The sequence below is a fragment of the Bos mutus genome, chromosome 17 (genome assembly GCF_027580195.1).
Source record: "Bos mutus isolate GX-2022 chromosome 17, NWIPB_WYAK_1.1, whole genome shotgun sequence".
Taxonomy (NCBI): domain Eukaryota; kingdom Metazoa; phylum Chordata; class Mammalia; order Artiodactyla; family Bovidae; genus Bos; species Bos mutus.
In genome coordinates this window covers 5,298,170-5,312,256 of record NC_091633.1, presented here as the reverse complement: position 1 = coordinate 5,312,256, position 14,087 = coordinate 5,298,170, and the positions used below count along the sequence as shown (strand labels likewise).

Here is a 14,087-nt window from a genome sequence, read left to right as displayed (position 1 = left end):
TAAAACCATCACTGATCTTCTGCCCTTACGTAAGTATTAGTACGCATTTTCTATTTTAAAATATTTATACAAGAAAACAGAGATCAAACTGCCAAACTTAGAAGAACTGCAAACTAAGAGACAAAAACAATGAACAAAGGATCTGAACGGTCAAGTCACGCAATGAATTCAAAGGGCCAGTTAATACGAAAGATTTAACTTCACTGATAGAGAAATGCAAATTTAAACAAGAGGCTATTTTCTGTGCATCACATCGGCAAAAATTAAAAAGAAAATTATGGGGAAACGAATGCTCTCAAATTCTTGGAAGGCAATCTGGCAATAATACCAAAACTTTAAAAGAGCATGGACTTCCAGCAAACCTACTGTAACAAACTCCTTCCAGAGAAACAGGAGCCTATGGCATACAGATTTATGCACAGCCACCTTCACGGAAACATTACCTGCAACAGACAAGAAGGCAAACACCTCAACACCTAAATCAACTTATCGTTTAGAGAATGGGCAAGCAACCTGTGCTATGGCCACACCAAGACGTTCTACTCAGCTTTGAAAATAAGGAAACGGCATTAAATAACAACAAGGAAGGATGCTCACGACGTATCACTGCATGAAAATTAATGCAGAGTGCAGAACCGTGCGTGCGGCGTAGATCCCGTTTGCTGTGGACAAAAAGAAGTGACCCGGGTGACATTTTTATGTTTCTTAAAAATTTCTTTGAATATGTGTAGGAAATTATCTGCAGGAACAAATTTTAAGTTGTTTCTAGTTTCTCTCTAGGGATATGGATTTGTGATAACACGAGGTGGGTACTAAGCTTTTAACTTATCATTTTCTGTTTAAATTTCTTTAATAAGCAGACAGATCAATTCACAGTTTAAAAATAAAGGAGAGGAATGCTCTCAAAAATTAAAATGCAACATATTATCACAATGAAAATGACACCCAATAGTCAATTAGGTAGTTACATGCTTAATACGTGGCTGGATAGATAATCAAAGTGTGATTATTTAATATGACGACTAAGCACCAAACGCGAACACCCTGCTTACCTCTTTAGGTGATAAATTTTGTGTGTATACTGTCCCTTTTCTCCATCCTTTTCATAAGGTTCATTCTTTAAGACTTCAATTCCTTCTCCACCACCAGTCTCATTCTTACTGGCTTCTGCCACAGAGTAAAGCTGCCCAACCTGATACTGAAATATCAAAGAGTACAGAACTTCAGTAAGTCAGCAGGAACTGCAAAAACTTCCTGTGCTAAAATCTTTCTGCAGATACAGAAAAGCACATCCCAACCATTGAGCACATATGTCCCACATGAAAACATGACTCAGATGAGAAATTAGAATGTGTGGAGAGATGAACACCAGATGATCATAAAGCTTCAGGAAACGATAATGGTTTACAAGATTTCCATTATTTAGGAAAACTGTTAGTTACAAATATTCTGGTGCTTTAATACATACTATCCACTTGTTTCAATGTCAAGATGCATTTTTTTTTTGAATAATAAATATATGTTCATATTTTCCAAATCATCTTCACATCTATGACATCTCACTTTATTTCACAAAATCCTAAAGAAGGTATGACAGGAATATATCTGTTACTTCTTCGCCAAAAAAGAAAGCTGAGCAATGAGAATACTGTTCTCAATAATGAGAAGGACTATAAAGTGACAATAAAAGCCGCAAATACAAAGAACCACTACAGTGCAAAGTTTAGTAGCCCTCTGGGGTCTTGTTTTGCATGCGTATGTCTGTGCTTGCCTGATTTGGCTCTGGTCCACCTAAACAGAAACAGTACTGGGTATCTAGGGTCTCAATTGTTAACTGTGAAGTTCTCCAGTAAAAGGAAACTGGTTTTAAAGTATAAATAAATGAGTATTACTTATAAATAAAAACGCAAGAAATTGCTGATAGTGCTTTCTCTTTGACTTTAAAGTGGATAAGAATTCTCACTGGCTTGCACCAACACCTGTGAGTGGACAGCACTATTCTATGCCCATCCGGAATTTCCAACAGTTCCAACAAATGATAAAAAGCAAAGTTCCTGCATTCTCATTTGTTTCAGTGACTCAATCAAGGCACCACCTCCAATCTCTTCAAATTTGGCTACATTTCTTCCTTCTAATGATGAGAGCCTGAAGAAATGTTTTTCTTTTTTTCCTCTTTTTTTTTTAAAGCATATTTTCAAAGAAAGGCTACCTCTAAAAACTAGTAATTCAAAACTAACATTTTATTTTGAGGAACAAAAAGTCAGGGTGGTTGTAAGCTCAGCAAATAGTCCTATCTAAAAAAGCCCATGGGAATATGATGGTATATTGACGGTTAATTCTCACACACACAAATTTGGAAAGGTTTAGGAAGCTGGAACCAAACAGATTTCTTAACTATGTCAAAAATCAGTTTTTGTAGAGATTTCAGACTGCAGAAAGGGCTGTCTTCTTCCTTCTGGTTTTATGACAGACCACCAGGGTGAGTCCAGGAATGCTACGATCCTTAAGTCCTTCAAAATACACTTTTCAACACTGCCGTATTTTAAAAATAGGACTAAAATGCCTCTAAGTCTGAGGATAAACCTGATCTTGGTTAGAAACAGAGTAACAAAAATTTACACAGAAACAACAGTGTTCAAAAATATGTTATTAGTGGAATGATAACTTGTCACATAACACTAGGCTTTCATTCTCATTTTTAAGAACTTAAACAACGACAGGAGGCATATTAAGTCTGAATATAACAAAAAGCTGAGATTATTCTGGGTGACAATAACAAGACTCAGAAAGATTTCAACAAGTTGATCCAACTAGCTGAAACAAAAAGCAAAAAACAAAAACAAATGTCAGTTTCCACATTCGAGTTCAAACAATTGTATAAGTAAAGATCTGGGGTGCCTGGCTTATCTGAGTGTTCTAATACATTTGAAACCTCAGACCCTCCTGTGGTACTTGTGGCTGTGTTCAAGTCTACAGGAAACAGCGCCAGACGGCTACTCGTTTTCAGTTCCTGCATTTTCTTTCTTCTGCCTGCCTTCTGTCAGCTGTCACATCTTAGGTTATCAGCTTGTTTTGTTCCACTTCCAATCCAGTGGTTCCAATTGAGTCTCGACTCTAGGAGCCCCAGATAACCAAGGAGTACAAGCTGTGAGCAAGCTGCAGGAGGACCCCAAGGCCTTTGTGGGTTTTGCTCCGTGGAACTTGATTTCTCAGGAGCCGTCTCTGCTTTTGTCTTCATTCCTAGCTGTACTACTGATAGCTGCGTCCACAAGACACGCAGCTTTCCGAACAGGTGATGCCTTTCTGTACCGTGTGCAGGTCGAGGGAGACGATGGCCTCTCACGCTCCCGTGCAGAAGACGGTTTTCGGCTGGGAGCAACAAGTACAGCACACGCAGCAGCGATGGGCCAGCAAGGAAGCCCAGAGGTGCGTTACAGCGATGGGCCAGACAAGGGAGCAGGCCCAGAGGTGCCAATAATGGGCCAGCAAGGAAGCCCAGAGGTGCCGTTACACCAGGCCACACGCACGTGCTAGGGACGCTTGACCTCGGGAGCGCAGGCAGAAAAGGCGGGAAGGAGGGCCAATAATGGGCCAGTGAGGAAGCCCAGAGGTGCCATTACACCAGGCGACATGCACGTGCTGGGGACGCTTGACCTTGGGAGCGCAGGCAGAAAAGGCGGGACAGAGGGCCAATAATGGGCCGGTGAGGAAGCCCAGAGGTGCCATTACGCCAGGCCACATGCACATGCTGGGGACACTTGACCTCGGGAGCGCAGGCAGAAAAGGTGGGACGAAGGGCCAAGGGGAGGAGACACAACTGCCAGAAGCTACCTGAAGGGTCACCATGGATAAGAGAGAACAGGCTTCCTTCCTTCCCTTTCTGCTCAAGTGGAAGAAACTGTAAACAGTAGGCAGACTTCACAGGAAAGCAGATTTTGGTTTAAAGTAACAAGAAATGTTTAAAATATCCAACAGTAAAGTAGGCGGTTTCTCCAAGCAGCCAGTGACTTAACCCTGAAGTGCCCAGGCTGCAGCTGGAACCTCCATTCTCTGACACGGTGCAGACAGAATCCCTGCACCGGACAGGTTAGCCAGCGCGCTCAGACTCTTCCAAAAGCAGCCAGGGTAACGACAGATATTCATTTACAATTAATTATCTCTAACACATCACAACTCACTGTCGCATACGGCCAAGTAAAGAGAAATGAAAATACTACCTCAGATTAGCATACCAAAATGAATTATGTAAGCAAGACTTACCTCCTGAACCGAACATGGCAGAACCACACGGCTAAAAAGACAAAAGGATAACAAACGTTACACACGAAGTGGCTGGCTTTAAAACTCATCTCCGCGATTAAAAGACCTTTTGCTTTAAATGCAATGACAGCATAGGACAAGATGTCATTTATGGAAGAGGGTCCTCGCATTGACTACAGATCCAAATAAGAGTTTTTAAACTGGGGGAATAAAACTACCCATTGCTGACTCTCAACAATCACTTACATGTAGCATCCGCGTTATACCAGGACCCCAAAATGCAGTTGCAGAGATTCTTGCGAGGAGTAAAGGAACAAGAGGAAACTCATCACTGAAAATTGCAGGGTACACGATGTATCATTTGTAGACTGTCTGGTCAGGCTGCCCTCAAGAAATTTTTAATATGGTTTCATTCTCCATCTATACACTATGCATTTTGTTTTTATGGTACTTTCTCACAGAATTCATGTCTTGCATCTCACGAATGAATGCCTCCAAAAACTGCTCCCTACTACGCAATTATTGCTCAGTCTTATTGAAAAAACCACGTAAAACATCCTATAGACTTACTTTACCATGGAAAATACTTTGAACCTGATAAATACAACCCCTTTCAGTGCGGATTCACCATGAGGTTGCTTTGTTTGACCTTGTCCAAGAGTCTGTTCCTGTACATACAAGAGGACTAGGACAGAGACATAATACTCCTAAAGATCAATTCCAAAAAAGAATTCTGTGAGTTATATCAGGATATTGCATTTTATCTCCAGATTTTTTAGGGAACTACTCTCATACTTAGTTCCACAAGAAGGTCTGAAAACCAAGGCCATCCCCGAATATCAAATGTCTCATGGTCCAAGAGGGCAACTCCCCACCCCACCCCACCCACCCTGCCAGCCCAACCTGGTCATTCTTAAGACTGTTCCCTCCTACCATCTAACTACCATAGCAATGCCACTTAAAATCTTATTTTAACTCTACTTTAAGGAGAGGAAAAAAATACCACAGGCTTCACCTCAATTTTCATTTTACAGGAAATTCCCAATAGTTTTCTTCACTCCAACTTCTCTTCAGCTGCACTTTGTATCTGTTGCTCTCTCCTCAGTCTTCCTCAAACACTGATACTTGAGTGCTCACATCACCTTAATCTCTACCACGTATCTCCTGTTATCCCTCCCTCCTCCTTGACTACTGGGGGTCACTCATCACCCTGTCATTCTGATAATGATCGTCTAAAGACAATGAAGGTTCTCCAAGTCACAGTGGTTGCTAATTTCTTCTCATCAAGAACAAACTTGTACAAAAGCCTTCCAATACCTAATCATTTATTTCAGCTGTCTTCTCGGGGTACGCACTAACATGCTCACCGTCTCAGTAACAGAAAATAAGACCAGGTGGAGAGGTGCAGTGGACTGGGGGGAAGACTATGATATAGGCTGGGAGCCTATTTTGGGAGATTAAGACAAAGACACAGGTTGGGAGCATACTTTCAGGACCTGGAATACAATGGTACGAAATCTATTACATTTATTCAACAACAGAGAATTCTGGAAAGTTGTTTCAAAAAGTAAGCAACATAGCTATCGCTAACACGTCCCCTTAGGTGCTTAAAGACAGTGAGAAGCAGGAGCCATCTTTTGGGAGGCAGGGCAAGGATTAACAAAGACCCAAAGGAGGACGCTCCGTGTACTGAGGAGCCTGGAAGGCTCTCCGTGGATCTATGACTCACACCAACACACACAGGAGAACTCTGAGGAGCCTGGAGGGCTACAGTCCATGACTCACACTCAGTCCATGCGTCCATGACTGACACTGAGACACACACACAGGAGAACTTGGGCTACAGTCAATGTATCCATGACTCACACTCTCACACTCACACACACACACAGAACGCTGGGCTGCAGAGGAAGTCGAAGGAACGAATAGAAAGGAAACAGTTAAAGACTTCCCTTAAGTTTCACAAAACCAAGAATCACTGCTGAATAATTTTACTAATAGGGAAAACTTACTTCACAAAATGAAAGTGACTGATTATGACATTCTGAATGAATGACGAGTCAAGTAACTTCAAGATTTAAGAAAAAGTAAGAGAGATATGAAACAGGCTTTAATTTTGCATTATTATTCTAAACGCAATATTCAACTTTTACACCACTTCGAAAATTTTCAAACTTCTCTGAAAACTGTTATGAAAATACTTTTGCAAATCACACAACCTACTAGTTCTTTAAAACCAGGATTTTATGCTAATGGAAATTTCACCTACTGCTTAAATAACAACTTGAAGGTAACTCCCCATCCTGAAAAAATTATTTCTAACCTTTTAATTCATGTCAAAAATAGCTGGCATTTTTAAAGACAACAAACATTTGCCAAAGTATATTACAGTTTACCAACAGCCTTACATAGGGATGACCCACCTATTCATTGCTCCTGACCAAGGACAATTTTAGAAAACTGACAGGTGAGTAGGAAGAATCTTTTTTTTTCATTAGACAACACTGAGTTCTTACAGTGTGCTAGACTAGATGCTATGCTGGATACCAGGAATACTTGAATAAGAAACAGCCTCTGACCTCAAAAAATCTAGGAGAAAAATGGGAATTCCCTGGCAGCCCTGTGGTAAGGACCCTGAGCGTCCACTGCCAAGGGCCCAGGTTCAATCCCAGGTTAGGAAACTAAGATCCCACAAGCCACACGGGACAGACAAAAAAAGAAGACTTTAGGAGGGAAATCAAATCTAGGGGAGACACAGGTGAGGAGTGGACTGAGAATTCCTTCAGAAAAAAGTATTACACCTTGAGCATAATTCAACATTGGTTTCTCAGTACATTAAAATTATAAAGAAAGTAATGATTCACAAAAAGCATAATATGCAAATTCCCAATGAGAACTGCTTTCCATGATTTAGCCTGACACTACTCACGTAACTGTCAAAGGGACCTACTGAATACAATTCACATTATAGAAAGGAGGAAGTAACTCTAATAAAAGAAAAATTACTAGATCTGCAACCCAAAATTAGTTCCGCAACTTACTTGCTGTGTGACTTGGGCTAAGTCAATTTTCTCTTATTTCCTCCAGAAGTCTTAACACCTGCCAACTACAGACACTACAAAAATTTCAGAGTAATAAATGAGCTAACACTTTCATGCTACATGATACAAATGAAATGGAAGAGAATTATTTTTAATTTAATAAAATTTTAACTAAAAACTTGTCTTTTCTCAGGATCGCTGTCACTGACTAAAGTTAGAATGTTTCATTCATTTCTTTAACAAATATTTATTGAACATTTACTATGTGCCTGAGACTTCAAGAATTGGGAATACGAGAGTGAGCAAAATAGACAAATTCATGGAGTTTATGTACAGTGAGAGAATACATCCAGTAACAGAGAAGCACGTTAGATGGTGATAGCTCTATGAAGAACAATGAAGCCGGAAAAGCAAACACCAAACCGTGCGGGTTGCAAGTGGATCTTCAGAAAGAGATTCCAAGAAAGTGATATTTAACCAAAGACCTGAAAAGGCGTGAATTAGTAAAATGAGGGTAGAGTTCTTCACCCAGAGGCAAGAGCAAGCAGAAAGGCCCTGAACTGAGCTTATTTTCCTGGAGTAGTGAAGGAACAGAAAGAAACCTTGTGAGCTTGGAAAGGGCAAGGGAAGGGCTGTAACTGAAATCAGAACAAAATAGTGGTTAAAACCTCCCAGGGTATCTATCCTAAAGGCGTTGGCTTTTACTCTCAGTGAGATAAGGGGGTCCGGAAGATTTTTAAGCAGAGAAGCGACAGGAGTGACTTTTAAAAAGAAATCTGACCTAACACTAAAAATAAGCTGTCTGGAAGTAGCTAAATTAAGCCAAAAATTTCAAAAGTTTATAATGAAAAGAGCATTTGAAACACCCAAGAATGGGCCACACTAGAAATCCCCAGTTGCCCAAACAGTGGCTGACATGAACCAGCTGTGACAGCGGAACACTCGCTGCCAACCAGATTTCCTGCGATCAGTAGTCACAGTCCTTGCCGGTAGGAAATGCCTTAACTTTTCAACAAAACCACGTAGCTGGTCTGATGCACCTGGGAACCCTTCCATACGACCGACCACGTGTTAACGCCTCATCTAAACCCGGGGGAAGTCCATGGAGCCCAGAGTGTCATCCCATCTTCAAGATGTGGAAACTGAGACTCAAGAGCAGAGAGATGGCTCTCTCGGGATAGGGAGAGCTTCGCTTCCTAGCGAAGACAGGTTTTTCCCGACTCCCAGCTCCTGCAGGAACTTCGGGGCGCCTACGTCCCACCTCGAGCCTCCGACCACCAGGGCAGCCTTTAGCTGGCAAGCCCACCTCCCGCGGGTTACAGGCAAGTTCCGCCCCGGGCATGACAAATCACAGACCCATCGCGTCTCCCCCGCACCCTCGGGCTTCGGCTGCGGGTGGGCCCAGTCTCAGACTGGGGTGGGGGGGGCGGTTGGGGAGAAGGCGGGTCCCAGCGGAAACTCCCCGCCGCGCCCGCCGGAGCCACGCGCTCGGGCCGGGACCCTGCCTCCTCCGCCCCTGGGGTGGGAGGGGGGGGAGAGGGCGGCACTGTTACCACGGTAACAGCGCTGGGGGTGGGGGAAGCGGGCAGCGCACCGCTGAGGGGCCTCAGGCGGGCCGGGGGCGCCTGCCGGCGGGAGGGGGCGCACGCTGAGAGCGGTCGGCCCCGCGGTTCGCTCCTTCTTAGGAATATTCTGCCACTTCTCAGTCAATGGATCCCCCACCGCTGCCGCCCCGGAACCTCGCTCACGCCCACGGGTCCCACTCACAATTCTTTAATCAGCACCATCTTTCCGGAACCCGTTCACAGCTGCCGCCGCCTCTACCTCTACCACCACCGCCGCCGCTGCCGCCGCCGCTACCGCCTCTCAAAGCGCCTGCGCGGCTCCGCCCCCTGCCGTCCCAGCCGCCGCGGCGCCTGCGCGTCCACACCCTTCCGCCGCGACCCGTCGCGTCAGCGCGCGAGAGGAGCTGGCCCCGCCCCAGTCCCGCGCCCCGCCCTGGGCGCGCGAAGGTTCGTCTGCGGCTGCGCGGGCTCAGCGCGTGTTGGCCTGTCTCCCGGCGGCGGCTCGCGTTTCCAGTCTGGTTCTATCGAGGGAGGGGAGGTCAGTGCAGCCTGCGCTCTCTGGTGAGTTTTCCGAGTCCGTTCCGTGAAGTCGTTTTCTGGTGAGAAGAGCTCAACTTTCTCTCACCGCTTTTGAGAGGAGGCCGCCTTCTTGACGGACGCCTCCGTTGCGAAGTCCGCGTTAAAGACTCGAGTCTGAGAAGGGTTGGTCCGGTGGGGGGTTTGCGCGCCGGTTCCACAGACCTAGACGCGCGCTGCGGGCAACTGTGGCCGCACGAGTTCCCAAAGTCCACATCCCCTACCCTTGGGTCCAGAATTCCGGCCGTGGCTGTGGCCCGACCGCGGGGGCGTCCCACCGTCCCGCCCAGCTCCCCGCGGGGAAAGGGAGTGCGCGTCCTTAGGACCCGGGAACGGGGCCGGTTGTGAGGAGACGCTAGCGGGTCCCGATGAAGCCCCCACACGACCCGGGCTCCAGCCGGGAGCCAGGAGGTGGCCGTAGGAGGAGTTGTAGCTGGGTCACTCGCGTGCTCAGTGCCAGGCACAGGTATAAGCCCTGGGTGCAACCACCAAAACAGATACTGTCCCTGTCCCTCACTTGGAAACAAGAGAATTGGGCGTCGTGGAAAGTACTAGTCCAGGAATAAGATAACACGGACTGGTGGGGGAGGCCGACTAATCAAGGGAAGAAGGGCTCTCAGGAGGCCACTGTTGTGATAAATAGCCCAGACTTTATTTTGGGGGGCTCCAAAATCACTGCAGATGGTGACTGCAGCCATGGAATTAAAAGACTCTTACTCTTTGGAAGAAAAGTTATGACCAACCTAGACAGCATATTAAAAAGCGGACATATTACTTTGCCAGCAAAGGTCCGTCTAGTCAAGGCTATGGTTTTTCCAGTGGTCATGTGTGCCTGTGAGAGTTGGACCATAAAGAAAGCTGAGCACCGAAGAATTGATGCTTTTGAACTGTGGCGTTGGAGAAGACTCTTGAGAGTACCTTGGCCAGCAAGGAGATCCAACCAGTCCATCCTAAAGAAAACCAGTCCTTAATATTCATTGGAAGGACTGATGTTGAAGCTGAAACTCCAATACTTTGGCCTCCTGATGCAAAGAACTGACTCATTGGACAAGACCCTGATGCTGGGAAAGATTGAATGTGGGAGGAGAAGGGGATGACAGAGGATGAGATGGTTGGATGGCATCATGGACTCAATAGTCGTGAGTTTGGGTAAACTCCAGGAGTTGGTGAGGGAGGCCTGGCATGCTGCAGTCCATGAGGTCGCAAAGAGCCGGAGGCGACTGAGCGACTGAACTGAACTGTGAAGTTCGGGAGGCATCCTGTCCTAGTTAGAGGAAAATAGACCGTAAGGCTGAAATTCGCTTAGGGGTAGTAGTTGAGGAGCAGGTGGAAGCCAGGTGTGGCTAGAAGGTCTTAAGTAAGGGGAGGGGACAGAAGCTGGGACTAAATAGATCGTAAAGAGTTTACCTTGTATTCTAAGAACCATTGGAAGCTGTTGAAAGGTTATTAACAGAATATTAAAAGAGTAATAAAACACTTATATATAAACCTATATAAAATACACCCAGTGAAGTTAGGACTGCCTCCAAGAAAAGTAATAGTAGTGAAATATTTGTCTAAAGTTGGAAACTGCCCCCTATGGTAGTCCCTGGGATTGCCTGGGTTTCTGTGATGTGTGAAGCATTGTGCTAGTTATTGTGATGATGAGGATTCAGGGAAACACATGCTGTTACTTTGGGGGAGCTTAGAAAGTGGCAGTCACTTCTACTGATCAGGCCTCTGTTATATGCCAAGTACTGTGTTAGGTAATGGAAATGTTTGTCTCATTTCATCCTTAGAACAACATTAGGAGATAGGTGTTTTAGCACGCTTTTAAAAGGAAAAAAAAGTGTTCCGCAAGCCAAGTTAAGTGACTTGGGCAAAAGTCACTCAACTAGCTTGTTTACAGAGCCAAGTTTCAAATCTAGGTTTTAAAATTTTCAAAATCTCTTTCCAGTACACTGACTTTTTTCTAAATAAAAATGAAAAGTTGAGGCATGTAGGCAATATTTAAGACAAATCATTGTTCTCAGTTATAGGTGATACTTAAGGGTGAGAATAGACAGTCTACCATTTGAATACGGTAGTGCTGAACAAGAGCACTAGGAGGTGCATTTTAAGGTCCAAGGAGATAATATTGGATCAGTCACAAGGTTCATCGGGGTTTTCATAGCATTGTGCAACTAACTACTCTAAGTGAATTTCAGCTTCATAGTCTGTTTTCCTCTAATTGGGACTCCTCCCTCATCTTCACAGGCTGGGCTGTTTGTAACATGAGGCTCAACTGTTGCCTTCTGAGAGTACTTCCCTTGATTACTCTGCCTCCCCCACACTGTATGGTTGTAAAATAAAAGAGTGTGTGCTGGGTGGAGCATAACTCTGAACTAGTATACAGTATTGACACTGTCTCTTTCCACAATGGAGGAGTCATGGTAAAACACTTAATTGAAAAGCACAAGATAAAGAAATCAACCAGTTTAGATGTATGTATTGAGGGAAACAACATGCTAATCCAAAATTAACTAGTTTGATAGAAAACATGAAATCTGTGTAACTAAATATCTGTACATTACATCTGCTAAAGATATTAAAATGGCAGAATGAGGAAATATTGAAGAGAGCAGGAAAGACGAACCATCGCCTAAAATGAGAAAGAAGGAAATATAAAGAAAAAGACTGTTACATGGGGAAAAAATAAGCTAATGGGCTGTGTGGCATTTTCTTGTTTTAAAACTAAAAAAAAAAAACTAAAGATGCTGCATCTGGTACATTTTTGCAAATATGAACCCACAGTGGGATGTAACTTATTCGTAATTATTTCTGGTTCTATAAAAGGTCCTCCTCCTTTAAGCCTAATGTCTGTTGATCTTTGTTCTAACTTTCATCCTTCAACAAAGGTAACCTTTACACACAAGATGTCCGAATTTAATTCTGGAAGCCTCCTGTAACCACCAGCCGCATTACTTCTCTTGTAAATGTTCTGGAACAAAGAGCTCGTTATAGTTAGAATGGTGGTAGATTTTACTGAGGCAAGCCAAAAGGTTTCTGATTATAGCAATGTTTGGACCATTTATGCGCTAGTTAATAAGGTGCAACTCGGGTCAAAGAAATTTGGATGGTCCTTCAGATATTATAAGTGAATATGGCCTGGTTTTGCCCCTAAAGAGAAGTTTTTAACCTGGATTCCAAAAGCTTTTTAGTGTTTGCTCCCAGGAAATTTGTGAACCAGTGAGATTGTGTATATTTCATGTCTGTGTACATTTTTCTAGGGGTGCCGTCCATAGCTTTTATTTGCTTTTCTTACTCTGCATTTTGCCATCCTCTTTTCTTTATCGTCTCCCCATTCTAGAATTATCTTGATTGAGATATTGTTATTAAAGAGTTATTTCCAAGAACGCTTTAATATGGTCAAACATTAGCACGTAGGTCGTAACATTGTACTGCTGTGGGAGAGACAGGATTGGGCCTTGCAGTGGAAAGCCCTTGGTCTGAATCCTGGCTCTGCCACTAGCTGACTGTTTATACCCTGAGTAAATCATTTAATTTCAGATGCAGTTTATTCATCTATTTAAAAAAAAGGAGCTACTGATATCTACAACCTAGATTTGTTGCGAGGAATATCAGATATGAAGTGTATCTTACACATTACCTGATATGTATTAGGGTTTCAGTGAATGGGAATCATTTAAAGTTTTTGGTTGTGCAGGGTCTTCGTTGCTGTGCGTGGGCTTTCTCTGGTTGCCGTGAGCGGGAGCTCCTGTCTAGCTGCAGTGTGCAGGCTCCTTGTTGCAAAGGTTTCTCTTATTGCTGTTGGAGCTCAGGCTCAGTAGTTGAGGCGCATGAGTTTAGCTGCTCCACGGTGTGTGAGATCTTTTCCGACCAGGGATCAAACCCATGTCTCCTGCATTGGCGGGTGAATTCTTCACCCCTGAGCCACCAGGGAAGCCGCAGGAATTATTTTAAAACCTACAGCTTTCAGAGAGCAGAACAGTAATTTTTTTTTTTTTTTTTTTTTTTTTTTAAGGTAAGAACCTCTTTTCTAGAACTTTTTTTTTTTTTGGCTGTGCTGCGTCTTCCTTGCTGCACTGGGGCTTTCTTTTGTTGCAGCGACTGGGGGCTACTCTTACTTGCCGTGTACGGGCTTCTCATTGTGGTGTCTGCTCCTGTTGTGGAGCACAAGCTCATGGACTCAGCAGTTGTGGTGTACGGGCTTAGTAGCCCCTTGATGTGGGATCTTCCCGGACCAGGGATGTAACTGGTGTTCCTTGCATTGGCATGCAGATTTCTTAACCACTGGACCACCAGGGAAGTCCATAATTTAAATTAAGATATAAGTAAGTTCCTCCCCACTCCCTCCATCCCTAGGGTAACTACTGTCATTAATCACTATTCATCCTAATGCATGAATTGGAATGCATATATGTGTATGTACATTCCTGGTGGCTATAAGCAAAGAATCTACCTGCAATGCAGGAGATTCGGGTTCAATCCCTGGGTCAGGAAGATCCCCTGGAGGAAGGAAGAAATGGCAACCCACTCCAGTATTCTTGCTTGGAGAAGCCCATGGACAGAGAAGCCTGGTGGGCTACAGCCCATGGGGTCGCACAAGAGTCAGACACAACTTATCAGCTGAACAACAAAATTAGTGTGTGTAGCGACACGTGGT

The 14,087-nt window shown here is 44.1% G+C and overlaps 1 protein-coding gene and 1 long non-coding RNA gene across 3 annotated transcripts in view; one reads left to right on the top strand and one right to left on the bottom strand.

The window, feature by feature from the left end:
• Positions 1-9,202, bottom strand: part of PITPNB (phosphatidylinositol transfer protein beta) — a 61,416-nt gene extending 52,214 nt beyond the window's left edge. For both annotated transcript variants that reach the window (XM_070385932.1, XM_070385931.1), the window contains exons 1-3: positions 9,069-9,202; positions 4,261-4,291; positions 1,053-1,198 (exon numbers count right to left, since the gene is read on the bottom strand). In XM_070385932.1, coding sequence (XP_070242033.1) covers positions 1,053-1,198; positions 4,261-4,291; positions 9,069-9,088 — 197 coding nt within the window. In that variant the 5' untranslated portion in view covers positions 9,089-9,202. The remainder of the gene's footprint in view (positions 1-1,052; positions 1,199-4,260; positions 4,292-9,068) is intronic.
• Positions 9,203-9,275: 73 nt separating this feature from the next.
• Positions 9,276-14,087, top strand: part of LOC138991469 (uncharacterized) — a 74,206-nt gene continuing 69,394 nt past the window's right edge. The window contains exon 1 of the long non-coding RNA XR_011467414.1: positions 9,276-9,427. This is a non-coding gene — a long non-coding RNA (uncharacterized lncRNA). The remainder of the gene's footprint in view (positions 9,428-14,087) is intronic.